This window comes from Telmatherina bonti, assembly GCF_933228915.1.
Source record: "Telmatherina bonti genome assembly, chromosome: 24".
Taxonomy (NCBI): domain Eukaryota; kingdom Metazoa; phylum Chordata; class Actinopteri; order Atheriniformes; family Telmatherinidae; genus Telmatherina; species Telmatherina bonti.
The window spans coordinates 21935967-21961408 of NC_136633.1; the positions used below are offsets into that span (position 1 = coordinate 21935967).

Here is a 25442-nt window from a genome sequence, read left to right on the forward strand (position 1 = left end):
GAAACATCACGTTATAACGTGATAAGTTTTATTGTAAAAACGTATAACCGCTTGAACGCTGGAGGGATTATTTCTCTCAGCTGGCCTGGGAACACTTTGGGATGGCACCTAAATGCAGCTAAGATGATGGAGTTTGTAATCATAGCGATTCTCGTCCCGTTCAAGTTTCAATCAGAAATTATGCCACGTCATGGGAATTGGACCCGGACTCATTCTTCCTTCTGCACAGATCCATGCCTTTTAAAACTGTCCTTAAAGCACGCTTACGTATTACAATGTCAGCCAAAGTGTTCCAAAGCACCAAAATTTCACAATGTCTCAACCCAAGTATGAAGAAAAATCCTACCAAGTCCTGTAAATGAGCCATTTGTGATCTCCTATCCACCCTGCACACAATTTCCTCATCTAAAGTTGAAAATGACCAAGTTCAAGTTTTCAGATACATGATATGTTTAACGTTTTTACAACAAACTTATCACGTTATAATGTGATACGTTTCATGTTTTTACAATAAAAGGCCCAAACTTTTTTTTTTATTAGGATGACAGCTCTACGCTTCTGTAAATATTAGCCATATTTCTATAGTAATTACTTTTAAACAGCTGACAACATCCTTATAAGGTGGTGGAAGGAGAAGTGGAGAAAAGTCACAGGAACCAGAAACTTCACGTCTTTGGAAAGCTAGCTTTAATTATTCATCATTTCATTAATTACTCCGCTTATTTTCAGTCACTTACTTCTGGCATCATTCCTTCTTTGTTTGGTTAGGTTTAGGCATCACGTTATGATGCCTAAACCTAACCAAACAAGGAAGGAATGATGCCAGAAGTAAGTGACTAAACTTACACATTTAAACCTAAATCAAAGTAGGTAGGTTAAAATACACTTATACCATGGTCAGTGATAATTTTAAGGCCAACTGACTGCATTATTTTCATACAAGTAGTCCAGTGAGTTAAATCACTGTAATAACACTCATAATAATACCATAGCAACATGTTAATCAACTGTTTCAGATCAGCTGGCTTTTGACAGGTGAATGAGAGAAACAGCTGTAGCTTAACATAAAAAGGACATCGAGGCCAACAGAAAATAGCTCCTATACATCAGCATATTTAGCAAGTTTTGTTAAAAAAGAAGTAAACATATGTTGTAAAATATTTACTTTGTGGGACCATGGAAAAGCGGATTAAACAACTCAGATCAGTGTATTAGACGGTTATAATGCACTTTGTGCATGTTGTGGTGTTCTAGACTCCGTGTTGTGCATTATAAGTGTCTAATGCACGGCTCCTCACTGTAGTACTACCTGCTATACTAAAGAAAATATGCAGAGTCGGTCAGTAATGTGTTGCATTTATTACGGCACTTTTACTCTACTATACTTTTTACTTTCACTTGAGTGAACTTGTAAAGAAAAAATTCTACTTTGTTACTTTAGGAAAAGCTCAACAGACCCTTTTCTTAATTTATGCATACATCACTCACGCATGTTCGTAACTAGCAAAGACGGCCACAAGAATTCATTTGTATTGTATTTTCCCATTAAATGGGTGTTATTGGTTAAATTCCTGTGAAATGGCTTACACAGAGGCAGATTTGAATAAGCAGAAAAAAAAGCATACCATTAGAGATTGTCAAAGGTTTTTCCAACCTGCCGAAGAAGCCATCAAAAACATTTTCAGTTGCAGTTTTGTCGGCTAAACTAGCCACCTTACCTTCAAGACTTATTGAGCTGCCAAGCACGTCTCAGCAGGGATGTCGGAGACCTACAGCTCTCCTCCATAAGTAGCCTTGGCTTTATCTGATATCAACAGACTAAAAAAATATTTTCCTTTGATAAGAACCGAGGTAAATATTTTTTTATTTGTTGTGTTTTGCTCATGGAATGTCTGGCTGAAGGCGGACTTGTACAGAGAGAAAATCAACCCAGTCATTTTGGCCAATATGAGTCCATATAACCCCATACAGAGGGACAGACTGGTCATCTGGCATACTAGGCATTTCCTTGGTGGCGTGACGTGTTTCTGGGGCCAATAGTTTATTTAATGGTCTCGTTGGTTCATAAAACTGGCGGCCCAACAAGCACAGAACCACCCACTTCATTTCTAAACTTAAATGTGTTACATACTCCATAAGAACCGAGAACTTTTGTCTCGTTCTCGTGGCCACAAGAGCCAAATGCTTTCCAAGCTTTCTGATCGTCTTGGCTAGTTACTAGCAAGTGACGAAAGAACAAATCACAAATATTGTGTCTTTTATTTCCTTGTTCCTTTTCACAGTTTATTTAATTACATAAAATTTATTTTTGGAAGTGAAATGCAGCTAGTTTCACCAATTAGCCATGCATTCATATTGAGAAACATTGGGGTAATTTCTTTGATTTGTTAGTAGCGCATAGCAGCGAGCATGCAATGGACACCTGGACATCTGTCCAGGGTGTACCCTGCCTTTTACCCCAAAGACTGCTGGGATAGGCTCCAGCTTCCCCGTGACCCTGGATTACGCGGTTTGGATAATGAACAAATGACAAACAAGTGCGGCGTAAACCAATAAGAAAAATGGTGGATGTGACGTCCGTAAAGCGGCAGCTTACAATGTCCAGAAGGGTTCAGTAGAGCAAACGCAACAGAAGAAAATAAACATGGCGTGCAGAACAGAAGACATAAATGACCTGTGTTGTTTTTGCTGTGAAAACCTGAGGCTACATGCCGTTATTGGCAACTCGGTGTTGTTTTTTTAACCTAATCGCAAGTCAGAAACTAATATTTTGCAACGACTTGCAAGAAGAAACAAACTCCCGCTACGTCCGTGCGCCATCTTGAATATTTTGAAGAATATGGGGTGACGCAAGGCAAGAGGCAAGAGTCTCCTCAGACCAATTTGAATCTCCGTGAAGGGGAGGGATTGTCATAAGCGGTGGTAGAGGTATGGACCCAAATGCAGGAGAAGGGAGCCAGAGATGCAGAACTACGAGGTTTTAATCATGGAATAAACTGAAGGCAGAACTGACAAAGGAAACATGGTCTAAAACACACATTGATCCAGCAACTAAAAACAGAAACCAAGCCATATACATACACACAAACAGACACAGGTGGAATGACTAAACTAATGAGTCCAGGTGAGCTGATGAACAGGAAAGCAAAACAGGAAACTAAACATAAGGGAACTAAACCAGGAAAACTTCAAGCTAAAGCAGGAAACCAGGAACTAAAGAGAACACGAAACATCACAGCTTGACAGGGATTCCAGACTGAGTCGCTCTATACTGAATATATAGAGCGCTCCAGTCTGACGCTACAGCTTTCCAGCAACTCTTAACCAGGCTAAGTGGTCAAGAAAATGACTGAATGGGTTATTATATAAACAAAATCTTAGATTATATATTAACTTTAAGGACTTTATTAGACGCTGAGCACACTTAAGGTCTTTACACACTGAGACTGGTGTCTAATAGTTCATCCTATTCTAGAAAAGAGAGGAGAACTTGGAGAGTTTTATTGTTTAATCCAGCAGGTGAAGCTGTACCACGGCCACTTCAGGATGGACTTTAGGACGAACTTCAGGACGAACTTCAGGACAGACTTCAGGACGGACTTTAGGACGGACTTCAGGACGGTCTTTAGGACGGACTTCAGGACGGACTTCAGGATGGACTTCAGGACGGACATTAGGACGGACTTTAGGACAGACTTTACGACGAACTTCATGACAGACTTCAGGACGGACTTCAGGATGGACATTAGGACGGACTTTAGGACAGACTTTACGACAAACTTCATGACAGACTTCAGGACGGACTTTAGCACGAACTTTAGGACGGTCTTTAGGACGGACTTCAGGACGGACTTCAGGATGGACTTCAGGACGGACATTAGGACGGACTTTAGGACAGACTTTACGACGAACTTCATGACAGACTTCAGGACGGACTTCAGGATGGACTTCAGGACGGACATTAGGACGGACTTTAGGACAGACTTTACGACGAACTTCATGACAGACTTCAGGATGGACTTCAGGACGGACATTAGGACGGACTTTAGGACGGACATTAGGACAGACTTCAGGACGGACTTTAGGACAGTTGGAGGATCTGCTTTGGCAGCTAGCTGCTCCAGAGAAGAAATATGAAAGACGCTCGGCCATGACGCGACAACCTTTGAATTAAATAACAGTGACAAAGCGACACCTGCAAAGCTCGGAACTAGCGATCTATCTGTCAACACGCCTTCTCTGATTGGTCGATTATATATCTATGGGATTCAATCAATGAGAAAATCAACCTCAGTTAAAAAAATAGAACTGGGTGGAATGTTGTTTCTGATGTGAACGTTCCCATTGACTTTACACAAATCTGATTCAGATAAAATATTCGAAAAAGGTGTGGAAAGGCCTTTAAAAGTCTGATCCTGAATTGGTACGCCTAATAGCAGCCCTGGCATGTTAGAGCTGCAATGGACTTTGTTATGTATGATGAAGTTTCTCACTTTCTAATTTGCTTTATTGCATCTACTATTAAATCCAGTAGCTTTCCATTGCAGTGGTTTAATTGAATGCTTGGGGGCGGCTGTGTTTTATCACATCAGGCTTTATGACTCTGCTTCTCACTTCACATGGTAAATTTTCTATCTTAGATGACATTTTTACCTCTAAGGGGGAGTTCTTTAGAACACCTTTCAGTTTTTACATCGGAGGAAACAAATGGCGCTTCTTAGCGTTTTAGCCTGAAGATTTTTAACAAGATCACACATGAATCATGCATGCCCTGATTTTGTAAAATAAGCCATTCCCTACGCAAGCTAGGCTTTAAAGATCAGACAGTTTACTCACAAAGCAAGTGTCTATGCTGTGAAAAGAGGAGGGAATATAATGCAGTTATACCTGCACCAACATTGGCTCTATGAGAACCCGTCTGTAATCTTAGCAGACATTAGATATTGTGAGGCATATAGCGATTTTGGTGCCATTTCAGAGAAATAGCACATTTTATTCTGATGCATTTTACCCAACACATCATAGAAAAAAGTAATGTGGCTAATCAGTAGCTTCCCATTAGACTTCATTCATTTTTTGACCACTTAGTCCAAATAAGGGTTGCTGGGAAGCTGGTGCCCATCCCAGCAATCACTGGGTGAGAGGCAGATTACACCTTGGACAGGTGTGTTCTGATGTTTTATGAAGTTAAAGTGGTGGATATCTCTTAGTTTTAAGCCACATCTGACTTCTCAGAGCAACACCTGGAGTCATGTTTTTCCTTGTGCTTTTTTAGCCATCCTCTCCAACAACTTGAACAGCAACATTTGCACCACTAATTACCTGCACACGTTGTGCTTTTTAAAATATCCTTTTCCTTCCATGAGTTGTTACTGTGCAGAAACAAACCAGTGATTTCATGCACACTGCTGACCAAGTCTACCAACCACCTTAGTCTGTATGATGGTTTAATATTACTATTAGCATGACCGGACACAGTTAGAGCAGTGTTATCTCAAATGTCGATATGGATCCTCCGTTTCAGTACTGGGAAAGGAAAAGAAATACATATTAAGATAAGCTGTGTTAACTCGTGATAACTCTCACCACTTGTCAAAGTCATCTGATTACCGCTATAAATAGTAGCTAAGAGATAAAAGGTTAATACTGACTGAAAGCCTGTGTAGTTTTTGACTAAAATGAACATCATTCCTTCAGTTTAAGCCAGTAACTAACACTAGACTTGTTGGACTTGTCATAACTTATTTAAATACACCAACTCTAACCCATAAGAGCCCAGCGTGACATACATGACACATGCAGTTTCTTAGACATTTAGCATCACTTTATGGTCAAGACTTTGCTCAAAATTGTGTGAAACACAATCTGATTATTGTTTTCTGTGGGGAAAATTTGGGCAGAAAATATGTATTTTCTGGAGTAAAATATAAGGTCTTAAACAGACTTTGTCCATCCTTTGCATTTATTGCAAGCAAATTGCTCAACGTGTCAATACCTTGTGTGGACAAGATTGTTATCTAGTGCAGTCTTTATCTCAGACCTGAAATTAACCAGGGATACACGGGTTGTTACTGGAATCTCCTCCCAGTCCTCCACCATCACATCGCAGAGCTGATGGATGTTGTGCTTGTTGTGCTCCTCCACCTTCCACCTGAGGATGCCCCACAGGTTCAGGTATCCATAACCATCATCTTCAGCTTCTGCAGAATGTCCTCTTAGTTGTGTGTTCCGGGCATAGACTGTATATAAAGAGATGGACGGAGCCTCCGTGACGACACCAAGAGGTTTCTGAAGAGCTGAATTGAAGCTCGGTGGGCGGTTCTTACCATCGCCATCTTGGCAGGGGCAAGCGTGTCGTCTCCCACGGAAAATACAAATATGGGCAAAGAGATAGAGCTGAGAGGGGGGCTGTAAGCGTCATGGTGGATGATTGACATCGAGCGAACTCCGAGCTGCCTGTAGCTAAGAGCTCACCTAACTAACCTGGAGATCACAGGAGCTAACCAGCTAACAGAGGTAAGCGGGCTAAAGCTAAGTCACGTTGTTAACCGGCCAAAAACCGTGGTTGTTCTACGTTCTTCTTACTTGAAGCGGGAGATCAGGTACCTGTCAATCAAAAGGACACGCCCCTAAATATGCCGAACTTTGAGATTAAATTACTTTTAAACAGGTGAGTTAGAAAAAAATTCACTCCCCCCACAGTTGTCAAGAAGGTAAACCGGATCTATTTAACCGAAAATGGATTTTTGAATCAGACTGTAAACATGTTTATTTCTGCTGTGAAGTTGGTCTTTTTAACATGGGAGTCTATGGGGATTTGCTCTGTTTTGCAGCCCCTAGTGGATGAAGGGGGAACTGCAGTTTTATGCACTTCCGTATAGGCTTCACTTTTAACCGCCAGAGGTTGCTGCTTGGTTTGTGGTCATTATGATGTTGGAAAATTGTCATGTGTTCAGTTTCTGAAGGGAGGGGATCAGATTCTGCTTCAAAATATCACATGACACATTGGATTTCTCTCGGTGAAACCAAACAATGGGAACACTCCTGCAGACCATGATGCTACCACTACTATGCTTGACTGTAGGCAAGAGACAGTCATCTTGCGATTCCTCACCAGAGTACTACCACACATGATCCCATGTGAGCCAAACCAGTGAAAATGAGTGATCGAACGACAGGATGTTGTTCTTGGACTGGTGGTCTTCAACAAAGTGTTTGAGGTCTTTTTATGATCCCCTTTCAGAAAAGGCTTCCCGCTGGGTTAACATCCATGCAGATCAAATTGACACATTATGCCAGAGAAATGTTTTTAACTTCCCGAGTACTTTCTGCATGATGTGGGTCTATAGAGGCGATCTGCATTACCTGCTACGATTAAATAAATGATCATTTTCTCCCATTCCTTCTTCTGTCACCTGTCAATCAGCTCTGATGTCTGTTCAGCGACAATGACAATCACCGCTGCTGTTGCCGTGGGCAACAGTAAAGCAAAAGTCATGTTTTTTTCAACCAAAAGTTAATCATCAAATTCTTGTCTTCATTTAAAAAAAAAACTCGAACGCCTCTGTGTGCATGCTTCCTCACACTGGGTCAAAGTGTAGCGCTCTGGGGCCTCAAACCGGTAATTTCTTTTGCTGTTATTAGATTTAACCCCTCGTGATACCACCACTGAATGCCTTGCATTCTCATCTCCGCCTCACACAGCATGGTGAATTTAGATCCCTATTTATAACCTTGTTGCAGTGCAGGTTCCTCTCATTCATTTCATTTCAAATAAGCTTGATTCAAACTGGAGAAGTATCAAATCAAGCTTTGGAAACTAGCTGGGTATCCATCTGGCTGCTGGATGCAACTCCATCCAGTTGGAGATGTGGGAATGGGCATGAGTCACAGGTGTTCATAGCTATCACCCTCCCTCCTTCCCAACTGAAAGGGAAAAAAAAACAACTCCAGGTAACCAAAATGTGCACTTTGTTCCTAATGACGCTTCTGTGTGTAGGTGTGGGCGCACATGCACACAGTTGATGTGTAGGGGGTGTGGAGTGGTCAACTGATGAGACACTGTGGAGGCTGAGAGCTCTAGAGAGTGGTGTGTGGGTTGGAAGCATCCTCTCCTCGCAGTAAAACACACACACACACACACACACACAAAGCTGGGGGAGGTGGAGGCAGCAGAGCTTGCTTCACCGGCTGTCCATTGATCAGTGGAGAGGTTGGAAGACTTTAAAGATCAGTGTAGAATCTGGAGAGCAGAGAGAAGGGGATGGAGAGGAGAGGAGAGGAGAGGATGCTGGGGTTCTGCAGAGGAGGGAGGAAAGAGAGACAAAAAGGTGCAAATTGAGTGAGGAAGCAGATGAGGGGAAAGAATTAAAGAGGCAGATCCCAGCGGCTCGGGTTGTCCTGGGTTTAAGCGGTCTGGATGCAGCTTGGTCTGGTAAGTTCTTGATGTCTCTGCGTTTCTACATGCAGTGTTTGTGCACCCATTGGTATGCCTGTCTGTGTCTGGTGCTGCCCATGCTTTCGCGTTGAGCCACTGCAGAGGAAAAGAGATGCCAGGCGTGTGTGAGAATAGTGCAGCAGCAGCATGAGGAGGAGGAGTACAAATCTTCCAGGCTTCCTTCCACTGCAGACAAAACCAGTTAGTGTTATCCGTTTAATTAAAACCAGCAGCAGACTGGCTTCTTTGTGAGCACGCTGAAGGAATAAAAGAGTCAAATAATCACTCGTGGACTCGCCTGCATGTTAAACTTGTATGTTAAAGCTTCAAACCTGCATCCACGTATATCCAGATACGTCATCCGTAACGACACGGTGGATGAAAATGGTTTTAAAACAATGAAGAATCTTTAATATCCCCCATTTTGACTTTTACAAACCAGTGTCCACAAGCACATCTGAGACATTGAACTATCCGGACGCTCATATCTGTTACACAGCCAAGCAAATGGAAAAAGTACCCAAGTATCAGCCTCGCGATGCCATTTTTATACAGGTAATTAATATCATTGTTTAAACGTTTTTAAGTATTCAGTAAAACATCAAATTCCCTAAATTTATCTAAAATATTCTTAGGAAATCTTGACAAAAAAAGAACCCCCCACGCACCTCTGCGTCACAGCCACTTGTGGCTTGTTGCACTTCATTAAAACATATTAAACCCAATTGTTATTATTTGGGGTCCCTCGAAGGTCCCCGGACCGTAGTTTGTGCACCCCTGCGCCGAGCAGCAGTTGAAGAATCCCCCTCATGATATGGAGGCAACACGCGTTGACGTGTCGCGCTGCGCTTCCGACTGCTAGTGTGGGTATGGTATGCGTCCTGTGCACACACACACGCACCACGCTCTCGTGGGGACATGCGGCCAGCAGACGCAGCCACGGTAAGTGGAGCCAGTTTTTCATACGGAACTTTATCTCCAGGGAGGAGGGGAAGAGGAGGGGAGGGGGGTTAACAACTTTCTCCAACCTCGGTCCTGTCGTTGTTGCAGTCCGTGTTGGAGAAAGGGAACTTTTAAGAGTTTTCTTTTTCTTTTTCTTTCCACGCTCGTCGCCACTAGTCCGCAGTTCGCTTTCCGTGCAGATTGCGCAACGCCGCGTGCGATCGGGCTGGAAAATCGTGACAAACACCTCGGGATCGTTGCTTTAATTCAACATTAGTGGCGTTACTTGGATGGAGTCTTCCTCATCATCTCGGTTCTACTTTGGGGTTTTTGGCCATGCGGGGTTTTCTGGGAGCACATTTTAAGGGTTTCTCTGGAAATTTAACGCACTGTGTTTTTTTTAAGAGCCGCAAAGCACATCTCCTGCACTGATGAGGGCTCACTTTTCTTTTAATTTTTTTCCACAACTTGACCTGTTTGCGGTACTTTCAGGTCCAAGTGCGGCTCTTGGTCCCATTTATGCGTGTGCAGGGGAGGTGGAAGGGGGGGGGGAGAGAGCAATGCGCAAAGTGTGTGGTCTCCAAGCTCTCCACCCCCGCAGGGACGCACGGTTTTGCATGCACGCACACAAAACAGACAAGTTGTGTCTGTCTCGGTCGGGCATGGACGTCTCAGGAATGTGCCCGGCGTTTTTCTCTGTATTTTTCACATTAGGAGCAGTTTGGGAATCGCTCTGAAAGCCGCTCTCAGAACGGCTGCCAGCGGCGTCAAGCCCGCGCGCTCACGCCGGTACTTCCGGTGCCCCCCCCCCCCCCCCCCCCCCCAAATCTCCCTACAATAAAAACCAAAGCTCTCTATCACATTAATGAGGCATAAACACTTGTAACTTGTCATATCCAGAAAAAAAATCTACTGAATTAACTTGAAATTATCCTGATCCAATGCGCGGAACTTCCACTGTGTTTATTTGTTGTGGTAATGATTAAAATGTAATAAATACTAATCTGAAAAGATGATTATTTTAAGCCTTAACCTATCTTGAAAGTTCACTTTTTCTCAGTAGAATTTTTTTTTTTTTTCAAACAAAGCTAAATCTTCTTGACTGTTGACCTGTAACTTAAATAATTAAAATGAAATAACTATAGAATTAAAATGTCCTAACGGTTTATAAATTATATATTAAGTTAAGGCAAACAAACACAAACTTACTTGTAAGACCTTTCAATGTTAAAATTCCTATCATTTAGAATAAACCAAAGATCAGACAATCTTGTGGCCTGATTTTAGTTTCAGCCTTTTGCGTCCTGAAAGAGATTGACAAGCTTTTATTTTGGAAAGCTTCCGGTTTGAACCTGTTGAACTCCCACTTGCTTAACATTATGGAGGCAGGGGGAACCAGAGAGGGGGGTGGCCCCTGCCTGGAGAGGAGAGAGGGGGAAATTCTTGTGTTTTTGGTATGCGATTACCCAGCAGAGAACCCATGACTGGAGGAGGAGGAGGAGGAGGAGGAGGACTGGGGTTGATTTTAGGATACATTCCTTGCCTTCCTCTTTAAGGTAGCCATGTTATTGGAGTTGCTGACACCTTGCCCCCCTCATGACACCCCCCAAGCTCCCAGCTGATGTCTCACTGGACAAACTGGACAGATGATTTCAGCACTAATAAAATCTAGAAATAACAAATCCAGAGACGGAGGTGATGCCAAATGAGAAGGAAAAACGTCCCAAATTAAACGTCTCGTCTGTTTGGCCCGCACACTCAAGTACATTCATAGTACATGTACTTTATAGATAAACCTTTGCTTCATATGTTAAAAAGGAAAATGAATATGTTTACACCAAATTGCAAGAACATACAAAGATACTTTCTCTTGAGGAGGAACACTGGCTATCCAGAAACTGTAGATCAACCTCAGTTTAACTGTGTAGATCAACATCTAAAAGTTTTATTCTGGTCATACAGCCGTTACTTTTCTACATATACTAAACTTTTTAATGCACAAAGTTGTTCGCTGGCAATAAAGAAATAAAATAAAATAGCCAAACCTTCCTTTTTTTGATCATTTATGTGCACGTCTATTAGAAAGAATCTTCCTGGAAATCCTCAGGTGGTCTTACACACACACACACACACACACACACACTGTCCCCGGCCCCAAGACCTCGGGAATACATGTGACACGTTAAATGGAGCTTGTCAGATTTGCATAAAACCAGCGGAGCTCTGTCTGTTCTTCAGCATCTCCATCGAGGCCATAATCACCCACTCACTAACGACAATTACTATAATGGACTGATTGTTGGATTATACCACCAAAGTGGTTTTAGGACACATCTGCATAATTGTTCTTAGGATGTAAAGCGTTTGTGGGCTCCCAGCTGCCATTAGCTGTTGCAGGGGAAGAGAGTGATTGAGGAGACGTTTGATGCTTGAAGAACAGGGGCAAATTGTGCTCCAAATGTGTGGGTGTTAGGAGCACGTGTGTGGGGGTGGAAATGCACCAGCGTTGTATTATCGGAGATTGTATTTTGGGTTAGATTTGTTAAGGATTGATCGCACAGCTTCATGAGCGGAGAGGGGGTGAACGCTGGTGCAAAGTTCAGTGTCAGGTGTCAAATTAAGAGCTCATGAACGTGGTTACACACCTGCACCAAGTGTGTGGATCTAAAGCAGGATAATTGTGGAAAACAGTATCATGATAACCTTGAACTTCCTCTCGGGGATGAATAAAATATCTTTGATTGATTGATCGATAAGTTGAGTTTAGAGTATAAGGACTCTGAAAACTGTCAATTATAGCAGATAAGCGTAAATGCTTTTGTGTTTGATCAACAATGAATTAGTGAAGGAGGAATTGAAATAAAATCCTCAAAAATCAAACTAGTAAATAATTAAAATAGATCATTTGTGTATTTGAATGAGTAAAAAAAAGCTTGTATAAAGATTAAAGGTGCAGTGTTTAACAAAATCAAAAGTTACATAAACATTTAATTTGTCATTAAAAAGTGGGTTTCTGTTTGTGTCTAATCACTTTAATAAAATAATTATGTTTTATTTTTATTCCCTTAGAATAAAAGACATTTTTTATCATCCAACATTCATGGCAGCTGCCATAGTTGTGCAACCGATTTTTCTACGGTGTCTCTGAAGGGACAAACTATTGGGTGCGCTTTTTAACTATAGTATTTGGGATAAGTAACGCCTTAAAAGGAACCACTGGATCCAATCAATAAAAATTCATTTCCAGTCTTAGATTAAAAGATTTTTGGGTTTGAAAAATGTTGCCACTATTTACATCTATTTAAATAAATCTATTTACACTGTGTTTGTCATTTGAAGTCATTTCTATGCCCATCTTCACCACTAGATGTTAGCTGTTTTTACACACTGTACCTTTAAATGTGAGAAATTAGGATTAACAGAGTAAACAAGGAATTTGGATTCAGTGGTGAAGCAGCTTGGTGGTTAAACCTCATAAACCAAATCTTTCTTGGCTAGAAAACATAAAATTAATTAAAAAGAGAGAATATACCATTTTATGACAAATATCATCTTATAATATCTGATCTGCAAATGCTGTTGTTTTTTTTTTTTTTTAAATAAATTATTCAATTAGCAAACATAGTATTATGTTGTACATTTCAGTCAGGGCCAGGTCAAGACTAAGTGGTCTCTTGGGATCCATTCATCAAGACAACTTGACCTGGCTAAATATGATTAAATAATAATAAATAAAATGAATTAAAAAACTTGACTTTTCATACTGTTTTAATGGCCGTGTCCCTGCTGGGAGCTGCTACATCCAGTGTAGGCGCAAATACAAGTTGAGGATGCCATACTCATATTATCATTCTGAACACTGAAATGTGCAAATTTATCCATTTTTCCTGAATTTTCTTTCCAAATACAGTTAAAAACACAAATAAGGCAAATGAATGGGTGTGTATAACGTTTACAGTGTATGAAAATATCAAGTAAAGTAATGTAATACTAAAGCGCAATGGGATCGGGGGGGGGAGATCTGATTATGCCCAAGGACCCATAAAGTCTTAGGGTGGCCCTGATTTAGATAACGACTAGTTAACATGAGCGTCTCATACACTTAGAAATAATCATTCTTCTTACTTGGCTAGCCTTAGAAAATATCTTTGTTTTAGACAATCAATGCAACAGAATGACTTAAAATCAATAAATTATGTCTTTTAAATACGTAAAAAAAAGATTTAAATATTATTAAACTCTGATTCTTTCCTCCAGAGTCTTTGTCTCCGTCTTTGACAAAAGCAGCTTTGGAGCAAACAAACGACACATCGGGGGGAAGTAACGTCACATGACCGACAGATGGACGGACACGTCCGTCGTACATGGGGGACTGTAGCAGCGTGATCCAGATCAACAGCTGAACCCAGCTTTCCCTCATGTAGTTTCCAAAAGAACAAGCAGCGAGGGCTTTGGGAGGGTGGGGTGGTGAGGAGGGCGGGGGGGGGGTGCAGCTGAACAGAGCAGCAGTGAGGAAGTCTGTCTTTCCTCCTGCGAAATGTGGCGATTTCTCAATCAAACTGGTGAAAGATGGAGTCGGCGTAGAAGTTGTTGTTGGCGTGATGGTGTGTGTAGCGACACCTGAAACCTGGCCCGTGGTTTCATCCCCTCCCTCTTCCTGAAAGCAGCCCAACATCCAGTTCATGCCAGACCGTTCTCCCTCTTCCTCTGTGCTAATTACTCTCAGTTACCGTGGCAACGGGTAGCACCTCATTCCTTTTTTGTTGTCTGGCATAGCCCATCACAAACATGCCCCGCCATCATGCGATGGAGACCACAGTTTACATTTTGGAGCTGAGGGAAGGGTTTTTGTTTTGTTTTTTTCTTTTTCTTTTTAAATCATTTTAAAAAGGAAAAGTTTGATTTTTTTCTTTCCTAAAACATCATGAAGCCGTGCTCTTCATTTACAAAGTTTCCCCCAGTAGCTTCTACCAAGAGGACAGAGTTTATCATTCACACTATATCTAATTCATTTTCTGTCTGTTGTTTAAAAAAAAAATACAGTTGATTTTTTTTTTAGTTTTGTGTGTTAAATGGCATCAGCTTCATTCAGTTTTATGGGCGTCAACCACGATGATACATTGGATAAAATCACAATTACGTAGTTCTGATGAGACCCAATTAGTTCAATTACTTTAATATCTCAAAACAATATACTTATTTTCCCCTTTTATTGTTAACTTGATGCATATTTTGATTAGTTTTGTATTCATATATTAATTTCAGTTCCCCTCTGGGATCACTAAAGTATTTTTCAATTAAATTTAATTTCATTTTGTCAAGAAACCCATTTTAAAAATCATTTATTGCTAATTATTATTGATTAAATGATCAGCAGAAGGAATTCATGGCAGCTTGTTTTAACAGCTGCAGTCATGTGTTTTGCTGTGCTGTGAAATTTTCTTTTAATTAAAATCTAAAAGTTTGGTCATTTTTTTTAAATGTAAAAAAATGACCAAAGACAGAGATCAACTAATTTTTTCTCATCTGTAAGTTATTCTCTCAAAGTCTTGGCTGTCTTGAGAGAAAATATTTTCGTTTAAACAAACACAACAGACACTATTTACATAATTTTCCACAAGTAATTTAAAGTTATATATGCAACTATTACTATTTTCACAAAACCAAGTGTTTATTTTTGCACCACTGTGCATCAAAAATGTTTTTTTGTTTAATTCCAGGCATAGAAAAGCATCTATTTTGGTTCTTTTCCGACTGACATCCAACTTTAATGTCACTTGTTGATCTTTGGCGGCTCCTGATGAGACATTGCCATAAATATTGGCGATCTGATTGGTTGAAAGTTTGACAGGAAGTGGTACTATCATGATTTCTATGTCACAATAAAAGTTGCATGGCTGCATAGTGGTGATTGCATGTGGTTTTTTTCCCCCTTTCTTTTGAAAATGTGATTAATATTCATGATATAATGGATCACGCATTGTGTATTTAGTATATAGACTCTGAACAAACAACATTTAGCTGAATTGTAAAGCATCTAAATATAAATGCCTAGAAAGCCTACATAGATCACCTAAATTGTTGACAAAATAAGTGATCATGCTCAGGAGTTTTATTGGTTAAAGACTGATTTAAGATATTTTGCTTTTTTGGTTGGTTTGGATGCTATCCTGTTTCCATTTTTTACATTCTGTATGATGAGTAACCATGTCAACATAAATGTGGTTCCCTCAGAGGCTGGTTGAGCCTAAGTAATGCCCAGAATAAGACCCCAAATCCAGAAGAATTGAAGAGGAGACGTCTAGGATGTAGGGCAGAAGAAGCTTAAACCATTTTCCAAGCTTGGAGTGGATATATGGAGTGCAGTATTATGCGTTTTAACAGAGACTTGTTAGGAATAAGATTGTACCCTAACTGTCAGGGAATGATTTCTACCAATAAATAAGGAAATCCTCAATGTACCTTCTTCTACTAAATATTAAACTGTTGCCCTGGTTTTCCATCCAGTCTGTTGATATATATGTATAATTATTGTCCATAATTAGAAAGTATAAACTAAATTCCATGTCATTGAGGAACTACTTGGTGTGTATGAATGCTTGCCCCTTGTCTCCCTTCCTCTTACCTATGGGCCCCTTGCTCTGGATGTCAAACAGAAGGCTGCATATAAATGAGTCACTTTGACACAGTTGCACATGTCTATATATAAACCCTGGGAGGGGGGAAAGTTGGAAACCAGTGGTAATTACAGGGGAAGAAACAACAATGGCGCACCTATGAGTAAAACATGAGAGACGGATAGAGGGGCTTAGAGTGATAGGCTAAGAAAACAAACAAAAAAAAAGGTCTAGAAGTTTGTTGGTTCATTACTTATTAAACACAGGAATGTTGTGTCTGTGTCAACAAGACTGCTTTAAAAAGGGTAGAATTCAGCTAAAAGTGGCTCGATTTTAGCCGAAAATGTATGCATTATTAAAAGATCTCCAGACTAAAAGAAAGTTTTCTGATATCACAGGGTCAGTTTACATGGAAAAGTGAAGGAAATGTCAGTAATAAACCCAAAGAAAGCACCATCTCATTGTTTTTCCTTCATGTGTATGTTCTATATTAGCAACATGTGGTGGGATTGTATTGTGCAAACTAAACTGTGGGCTTACCCCTCCTCCTTGCTCATGCCTTAATACCACATTATCTTCAATGACCCTGGGTTTTATGAATGGGCAGAACAGAGCTCCCCCATTGGCTGAGAGCAACAGCCAATCAGGAAGGAGTCATTGGCGACAGAGGTGGGAGTGGATGAATGGACATGTCAGACAATTTTTTGAGGTCAGGGCCCGGTATGTTTGTGTGTTTGTAGGTGCGCGAGTCTCGCACTCTGGCCCACTTGGTCTCATTACGGGTGTCTATACATAGCTGTGGGAAATGCAGGCAGACAATCGGCCTGGTTAAAATTAGCAGTCAGGGCCACCTGTCTGCTTCTCACAAAGACGGAAACATCAGAGCAGGCAGTGGAGGGATGGAGACAGCAGAGAGGAAGGAAAAAGGGGCTCAGGATGGAGGGCATTGATCACTCTGATGGTTTAACTCCTTTTTTTTGCTCTTCTTTTTTCCCCCTCCAACTGCAACACAGGGAGACATTGTTAGGCGGTTGGGATTTGAGGATGGTGGGGGGGTGTTGGTGGTTTAGGCCAAGTGGAGTTCACATACCACTCTGCTGGAGCTCTGCCAGATTTCACTGAAAACATAGGTGGAAAATACAGGAAGAAGAGAGCTAAATATTCCATCATTTTCAAGCACAGACCTTATAAAACACCTTTTGTAAAGCATACCAGCACAATATAGTAAGCAAAAACCCAAAACTGATGAATGGAGGGAAATAATTACACATCTATTCTGCCACTTTCACCCTTCCTCCCCTCCAGCATGTTGTCACTGTATAGCAAAAACCAAGTTTCCTGCCTTTGTCGTTACAACCAACAGGAAGCGTTCGTCTATTTTAACTCACGTTTACATAAAAACTGCCATCTAGTTTCCAAGAAGCACCATTTCTCAACCCACACTTGTTTTTTTATTCCTGTCTGCCTCCATCACACTGAAAGTATGAGCTGGGTGTCAAAACGCTTTTGAAAAAGCAGCAAAACAGGATAAAACTATCTGTTAGCTAACATTTAAGCTTCATTTCCATGTTTGATATTTTTTCAGTCTTCATTCTTACCTAAATGCCTCTATCTTTCTTTTCCAGAAGAGCAAACTGAAGACCACTCTTCAAGGATAAGTGAAGGAAACGTCCTCCAGAGTCCGTTTGCAGCATTCAAAATGGACGCCGCCGGCTAGGCTCATTCAGTCATTTTATTTTCAGCTTTGGAGCAACAGAGACTTTTTAGCCCTGGAAGACAAAGTGGGAGACAAGGGGAGCTGAGGACGATGTCAACATGTACTTTTGTCATTTAGTGTTTCTACAAGGTCAAAAGTTCTTAAGCCATTTCATTATGCTAAATGCTAACATTTGCATGCTAATGGAACCCATGCTATCAGTTGTTATTGTTTAGTTTTCAAGATAATTTTTCCCCCTCCACATCATATGTTATGCTAGTCATGTTCTTCAGTTAAACAGTGCCCTAAAGAAGTAAAACATGCACCAACTTCAGCTTTTTTCGCTGCACAATCTTAAATTTAAATGGATTTATGGTGAGTTTAGAAACTCGCTTTAAATCGGTTTAAAGGATTATCAGTTGATCAACACACATGATAAAAAAAAGGAGAAATATGTTTATTAGATATGAAACACACAAAATTAAAAAAAAAAAAACAAAAAAAAAAAAACCATTCACAACTTTATAGTGCTCAGCTTCTTGAAGCTTTATAGCAGGGGTGCCCAAGTCCGGTCCTCGAGATCTAGTATCCTGCATCTTTTCGATGCAACTCGTCTCCCAATCACCCAAATCAAATACCTGAATTCCTTCATCTGTATGTCATTTAGCTGTACAGAGGGATGCTAACAAAGCATTCCTTTGATTTAGGTGTGTTGGAGAAAGGATGCATTGAAAAGTTGCAGGATGGGAGCTCTCCAAGACCAGACTTGGGCATCATTGCTTTATAGATTGATGAAAAGTCATTTTTAAGTTGTAGCAGAGTCTTGTATTGAGGTCTGGGCTTTGACAAGGTTTTTCCAAAACATGTAAGTTTCCCCTCCAACAACTTGAGTTGCTACACCACACTTTAAGTCATTGTATATGGTAAAGCTCCGTTCCAGTCTCACAGACATATTTATTTAGACAAGCAGGTTTTTCTTGAACAAATTCTTTTTTTTTTCTTTGCATCTATCATTCATTGGTTTCCCACAGCATGATGCTGCTGCCACCATGCTGGAATGGTTTTCTAAGAGTAGTAAGTTGTGTTGGGTTTTCACCAAAGGTTGCAGTTTCTTGTTAAATATTAGTCCCATCTGACCAGAGTACCGTCTTGCTTTCTGTTCAATTGAAAATGTGATATTTAGGTTTTTTTTGTCTTTACTCCAGTCTTCATAGCACTATCACTGTGCAGGTTTTAGATGCTTTCCTGCCCCAACACACTTACCATACCATATCACATTTATTCATAATTACTTGAAAAACAAAACACACATTTGACCAAATTGGTGCACAAGTAAAACACAGGAACGAGATAATCAATATAAATACTAAAAACAAAGGAAACCATGAAAGCTATGTGAAACTCACACAGGGTCAAAACCGAAAGAATAAAAGTGTGTTTTCAAAGATTGAAAAACATCGACTTAAGGGGAGCTTGTCTTATATGTAAAGGAAGTTCATCCCAGAGCCATTAGAAAAATCTCCATCACCTCTCAGTTCCAAATAAAATGGCTGATAGCTTATCAATTTTTAAACGACCCAATAATTTAAGCCAGACAAGACAGTAGCGCTCGAGGAGTTTGAGACCCCTGCTTTAGACTGTGGTGGTCTTTTCTGCCCACTTTTCCACAGTGCGTTGTTGAAGGCAGATTTGGCACCCCTGAAGGCAACTGGTAGCAACTCATCGTAAATAAATGCTTTAGAATAACGGAGGTGAATACATCAACATGCTCTACCAGCAGGTACACAACCAAAGCCAAACTTCTGCGTGAACAGTTCATACTTCTGTGATCCATTCGGCTCTGAGCGCCTTCACAAACTGGAAGGGAACTTAAAAAACACAACTCTGTCAAGGTTCAGACCCAGAAATAGACTAAATCTACAGCACCAATCAGAAGTTTGGACACTTTCCCACTGGATTTGATGGGAAAGTGTGTCCAAACTTCTGCCTGGCAGTGTATTCACAGCAACTGTCACATAGGAGCACACTGATGGTTGGGTTTTCCACTGCATGAGCACCAGCAACAATATTCTCACTTGGGATGTGGCAGGAAGTGTGAACATGGTCTTATTAGTCCTGCATAGCTGGAGTCTTGTATAGAAAATGGTCTCCAGCAAACAACTTTCTCCACAAAGGAAATTGCAAGTAGAAAAGGATGTCTGAGTAGTGTGTTGTTTGCCACTTTTTTCTTGTATTTCTGTACATTTCAACAAGCGCTTGTGTATTTTTTTTGTGCTTATGTGAAAAAAGGAAGTTCTGTCACTTCTGCAAGGTTTCTCACCTGTGCTGTATCAGTGGTGGACTCGGCGTAAAGTCCTTTTTTTCCCCTCCTCATTATTTCCCCGTCTTTGCTGGATTGCAGTTGACAGGCTGCAGTTTTGGCTCCAGAAGCAGCGGGTGCCCAGCGCTTGCTCAGTAGTCAGTGTAGATCCTGTGGGGCTGGCAGCAGCTACATCTGGCTACTGGGTCTCTGCTGACACCTTCTAATCAGAGATGTGGAAATGCGAGTGCTTCCTGGTGTACATGCGCTTCCTGACTCATCGTTTCTACGGAGTTTGCATCATTAACGCTCATCTAAATGAAGGGAAAAGCCTGACACTGGGTTAGTTGTGAACCTGGCATACAGTGTAGGATTCTGTGTGTGTCAGTCTACAGCTACATTGTCTGCTGGGTTTCAGACCTAAACTCCATTTCTGTCCTAAACCCATGAAAATGATGTTTTGTGCTGTTTAAAAGGAAAAAAAAACCATGAATAATTTGACAACTTTGTGTTTATTGACTCATAAAACATTCTTCAAACAATAAAACAATTTTAAATGTCCGTTTCTGTACAATGCTTGCTAAGCAATTTTATTTATATATAGAAAATGTAAGAGGAGTTGTGTTAAAATGACAAAACTCCTTCAAATTTAATGGCAGGTACTCTGGAAAAAATAACAGCATTCCATCAACAAATATTTTCAAGCAATAAATATGTATTTATAAATAGTGTAAATTTACATCAAGATTAGAAACATAAAACAAAAAGGAAAAAAGAAACAAAAATCACAAATTAAACTTAATTCCATAACTATGTGCAACCCATTTTCTTTGTGACTTGGCTAGTAAGTTTTTTCATATTTTTTTTAGTTTTTTTTTTATACCTAAAAAAAAAAGAAAGAAAGAGAACATAAAAAACATTTAAAAAAAGAAAAAGGAAAAATCACCTAAACTCTTCACATTACACGTTTTTTTGTGGGTTTTTTGGGAGATTTTGCTTTCCAAAGAGTTTTAAAATGACTATCTACTATAGAAAAAGGAACAATTAAGCTAGTGCTTCTTAGGAGAAAAAAAAAAAAAAAAGACAAATCTGGGAGAGGTCTATAAAACAAAGCCAATGTTTCATCCTGTTACCAGAATAGAAAAGAAGAAGAAGAAGAAAAGAAAAGTAAAACGGGGTGAGGGGGGGGGGGACAGAGGGTGAGGGGTTGTCAACTCAGTAGTCTTTACGGGGTTGTGTTGCCAGTTGTGACAGTTAACAAGTATCTACAAAACATTTTTATCACGCTTAAAGAATCCCGCTCCTAGCCACCCCCCCAACATCCCTCCCTGTTCCTAACCGTGTGTGATTAAGTCCTCCATTAAAAAACAGGACTGAACCATTGTCTGTAGAGGGGGGGGGGGGAGAAACGAGTCCTGTTGTCGAGCCGGGTGTGGCGCCCCCTTCTGGAAAGGCCCCGGCGCTTCAAAACAGGGTTGCATAGACAGACGCGCTCGGCCTCCTCAGCCTCCGGCCGTCGCCATGGAGACCAGACACAAGTGAGGGAGGGGCGGTGGTGAGGGTGGGGAGGAGGGGAGAGGGCCTTGGCTTTCCTGAATATCAGAAATGGTCCATGTACGTCGATGTTCACTTGTTCTTTTGTTTGGAAAACTGAACGTGCTTCATGGCTCCAGAGCAGAGGACAACGCAGTCGCCTAATGTCAAGATGAAGATGAATGAAGAGGAGGGGCCTGGGGGGAGACGACACACCACCATCAGACACGCTTTTCAATTTCTCCTTAAATCTCTGCGTTTAAAATGCAGCTCAAACACAGATTCTGGCTTCATTAAGCTCCATATTTTTAACTTTTTAAGACTAATTTTAGGCTAAAATGTGAAATTTAAGAGCAGTGAGTCTGTAACGAGAATGTCTACATAACATCAAGTTTGTTGTTGACAAGAAGTACGTCGTAAGAAGACATCTCCCTCCGACTGATGACTTACTAATGTGAACTGGTCGTAGACCTGCATCAGGTCGTCTATCCTGTACTGTTCCAGCACCACAAAGTCGTCCAGCATGGCGCTGCCTTTCCGGGCGCAGTCTTGGCAGTGGACCACGTACTGCTTCTTGGAAAGGAGCTCGCGGCGCACAAACAGCAGGTTGAACACTTCCACCTGCACACAAAACAGCAAAGTCATTTCCATGCAACTCCTTCGCCATCTGCAGACAGACCGTGAAGCTGCTCTGGAGAATGTGCACGCCGACAAGAACAGGACAAATTCTCAGAATCCAAATGACAATGTGCGTTAGCATAGCTCTTAATTAGCTAAAAGAAAAACTAAACTCAGCCTGGATGCTTTCCAGGATCAATGCCTACACAATAGACTAATATCTGAGTGATTTATCTGTCTTATGGGTTTATATTAAAGATTAAATGTACTCCAATATATCCTAAAACTGCCCACTAGAGCAGAAACACTCGGTTTGTTTGTTTTTTTTGGGGGGTAACATAATTCTGTTTCATTGCAAGTGATCGGCTGTAACGACCTCGGACACCAGAGATCCAGCAAATCTGGTGAAAACACTATGGAATTAGATTTGTTCCATAATCTGAAAGCAAAACTTAAACTTAAACTTCTAAGAAAGTGTTTGTACATCTCATTGGGCTTCAACTGTGTCACTCCAAAACTCACCAGCCAATCGGAATGTGCCCCTGAAAAGAGCCCGCCCATAAAGTTTAGACCTAAACAAGATGTCATTTCTGTCATTTTAAATAAAGGCATGTCTCTTTACATGGTACTCCTCTACACTCCAGTGGTTCTCTCTGCTCTTCCAGCATTCATGTTTTGGAAAATATGTAGCATCAAGGACACAGAAATCTCTCCCAGTTTAGTTCACCACTGCCCTGCACGTTGTACTAGTTTCCAACTCCTCAAGTTCCTCAGTAGTGGAGACCTGGAAAACACGCATGAGGACGAGGACTGAGATACTGCTTTAAGACGTTTTTTGTCTTGTCTTAGAGAAGAAAATTGCACCGTTATGTTCTCGCGGACGTGTTTGAAGACGGTTAGACACAATCAGAACTTTTTTTCCTGTGTGGCTCTGAGAAGTATTGTGTGATTGGTCGGATATTTAAGGTGGGTGTGGTTAACAAGCGGAAAGCTGCAGCTTCTGCGACTTTGCCGATGCAGGTAAAACGGATTGTTTTGGTAAAACAGCTGATGGCGGTGGTGAGAAAGTACGAACATTTTTATAAGGTGGCATCAAAACACACAAACGGAGACGTGTGCAAAAGGTTTTTATAGTTAAATATGAAATTATCGGGTTCATTGCACGTAAAAGCCGACATCACCGCCTGCAGTGACCCCTCCCCACTGCAGATGAAGCTTCTCGTGGAGGATGAATGGACCAGACGAAAATGCATCTCACTTCTCATGCAGAAGCTTTAAAGTGTTTGGGAGGGTGTTCAACATGAAAAGTTCTCATCTGGTTCCTGATCAAGTAGGACAGACTCTCCCGGCTTCGCAAACTTACCGACAAAACTGATTTATCGTAGCCTGCGTTAACGGTGGATGTTTAACATCGCACCACTGGCAGAAGACAGCCCACATTAGCGAACCCGTCAGGTTTTAAATAGTCTTTTTTTTATTCCCTGCATGTCAGATCTGGTCCTGCTTTATGGAGTTTTAACCAAAAATCACACTAATACACGCTGAAAATGGAACATTTCTGTATGAAAAAAAGTGACTGTGACCCAATGTGGCGTCTTGTTTCCAAGCGTCGCCTGCTGGGAGGATTTCTCTCGCAGACTGCAGGATATTCAAGCGCTAACTGACCTCACAGATGGTGCAGTAGTGGGCCGGCTCGTCCCTTGTCCTCGGCCTCAGGACGGTCTCCTTGCCGGCCGACACCAAGGCCTCCTTCACCCACTGGCACTGCTTCAACGTCCTCAGGAGGCAGTACCTGCAACAACGCCACCAATCAGTGCTGGTTTAGAAAAGATTCGCTGAGCTGAAAGAAAAGGCTTCTGCTGCTCACTTGATCATCTCGAACAGTTTGTGGTCGGACACTTTGATGTTGCGTGCCATGTTCCAGGAGAGGTGCACCATGGGAACCATGGACTTGACGCTCTGGAGCTTGTTCCACTCGTAGCGCTCCACAGCTAGCTTGTACTGGTGGGCTGAAAACATTCGATCGTTAGTGCTTGGTCGTAGTTTGGAGGGAAGCTTTAGACGCTAGCGTCCCAGGCGTACCGTTAAGAGGTCCTACGTTCCAGGCGATGTTGTTGCACCAGCCGATAGCCTGCACCCAGTGGATGGTGCCCGTGTTCAGCCACACCAAGTCACCTGGACGCTGGATGAACCGATAAACCGGCACGTCTGCCTCGTACAGATCCTCTAGGTTCGGCCACCACGACCCCATCAGGAAGTTGATGTTATTCCTGGAAGCGAGAAAACCACGGTCAAGCAGAAGAAATGGCGGTAAAAGCAAAAAAAGAGACAAGAAAAGTTCGTCGTACTTCTCGCAGAAGTTGCTCATCACCCCCCAGTACGGCTCGGGCACCGCGAACCATTCGCAGTCGCCGGGCCCGATGTTGATGTTGACAGCGCAGAAGTTGTTGTGCTCCTGGTGTCCCGGGATCCGGCTGCCTGGCACCTTCATGTAGAGCTGCACTGTGTTCATGCCCAGGATGGTGTGACCCACGTGGCTGAGCAGGTTGCCGGCCGACACCACGCGAGCGAATGCCGGCAGTTTGCTGAGCTCCTGCAGCTGCTGCTTCCACCTGCAGAACGGTGTTTGATCAGAGCGCCGCGCTTTTTCATTTCAGATGTTATGAATCCTCGCAAAAACAAAGGAGGCAGAAAAAAAGCTCTGGACTTACTTTCTTTCGTCCGACACGTCGATGTTTGTTCCGAACTTGATGTGTTTTAAGGGTCCCCGTCTTTTGCGTGAAGCACTTTGGACGAAAGCATTTACAATTAATCTGAAGGTAGAACGACAAGTTTGTGACAAATATGGCGCCGTTTTTGCATCTAAATACCTCTCAGCAGATGCTGGCTCCGTGTCCGAAGGCTCCTTAAGTGCCTTCTTTTCATTCTCCTCCTAAAATCAGACCATCAAACCAGCATTAAACCCCTTCATAGTCCTTTTTTATTTTAAATCCTTCACTAGTTATAATGAATTTTTCCTCCAGATCACAAGACACGAAGCATAACTGACCCTCAAGGACTCCTGGAAGGAAGCGGCTTGGTACTGGGCGTATTTGGCGATGGTGGTGTGGGAACGGGCACTTTCGCAGCGCCACATTTTCTTTGTGCCGGTCGGGTCCCAGTTCTCGTCGGCGGGCTGGGAGAGCTGCGTCCAGACCTCCACCAGGTGCTCCGGGTTGGCTTCCACCAACGTCTTGGTGGAGAACAGACCCAGGTCTGCAGAGAGATGGAAACCGTTTCAGACACAAAACTCTGCGTTGC

General features: G+C 41.7%; 1 protein-coding gene and 1 long non-coding RNA gene across 3 annotated transcripts in view; one reads left to right on the plus strand and one right to left on the minus strand.

Moving 5' to 3' along the window:
* Positions 1-9247: 9247 nt before the first annotated feature.
* LOC306773934 lies at positions 9248-18026 on the plus strand. Its single transcript, XR_013771820.1, has 2 exons — positions 9248-9379; positions 17622-18026. It is a non-coding gene; the product is annotated as an uncharacterized lncRNA (long non-coding RNA).
* Positions 18027-20555: 2529 nt separating this feature from the next.
* Positions 20556-25442, minus strand: part of LOC306773844 (lysine-specific demethylase 6A-like) — a 39470-nt gene continuing 34583 nt past the window's right edge. For both annotated transcript variants that reach the window (XM_079263778.1, XM_079263777.1), the window contains 9 exons: positions 25192-25397; positions 25013-25074; positions 24854-24928; positions 24491-24754; positions 24225-24412; positions 24010-24151; positions 23808-23934; positions 21975-22145; positions 20556-21721 (listed from right to left, as the gene is read on the minus strand). In XM_079263778.1, the coding sequence (XP_079119904.1) occupies positions 21692-21721; positions 21975-22145; positions 23808-23934; positions 24010-24151; positions 24225-24412; positions 24491-24754; positions 24854-24928; positions 25013-25074; positions 25192-25397 (1265 nt within the window). In that variant the 3' untranslated portion in view covers positions 20556-21691. The remainder of the gene's footprint in view (positions 21722-21974; positions 22146-23807; positions 23935-24009; positions 24152-24224; positions 24413-24490; positions 24755-24853; positions 24929-25012; positions 25075-25191; positions 25398-25442) is intronic.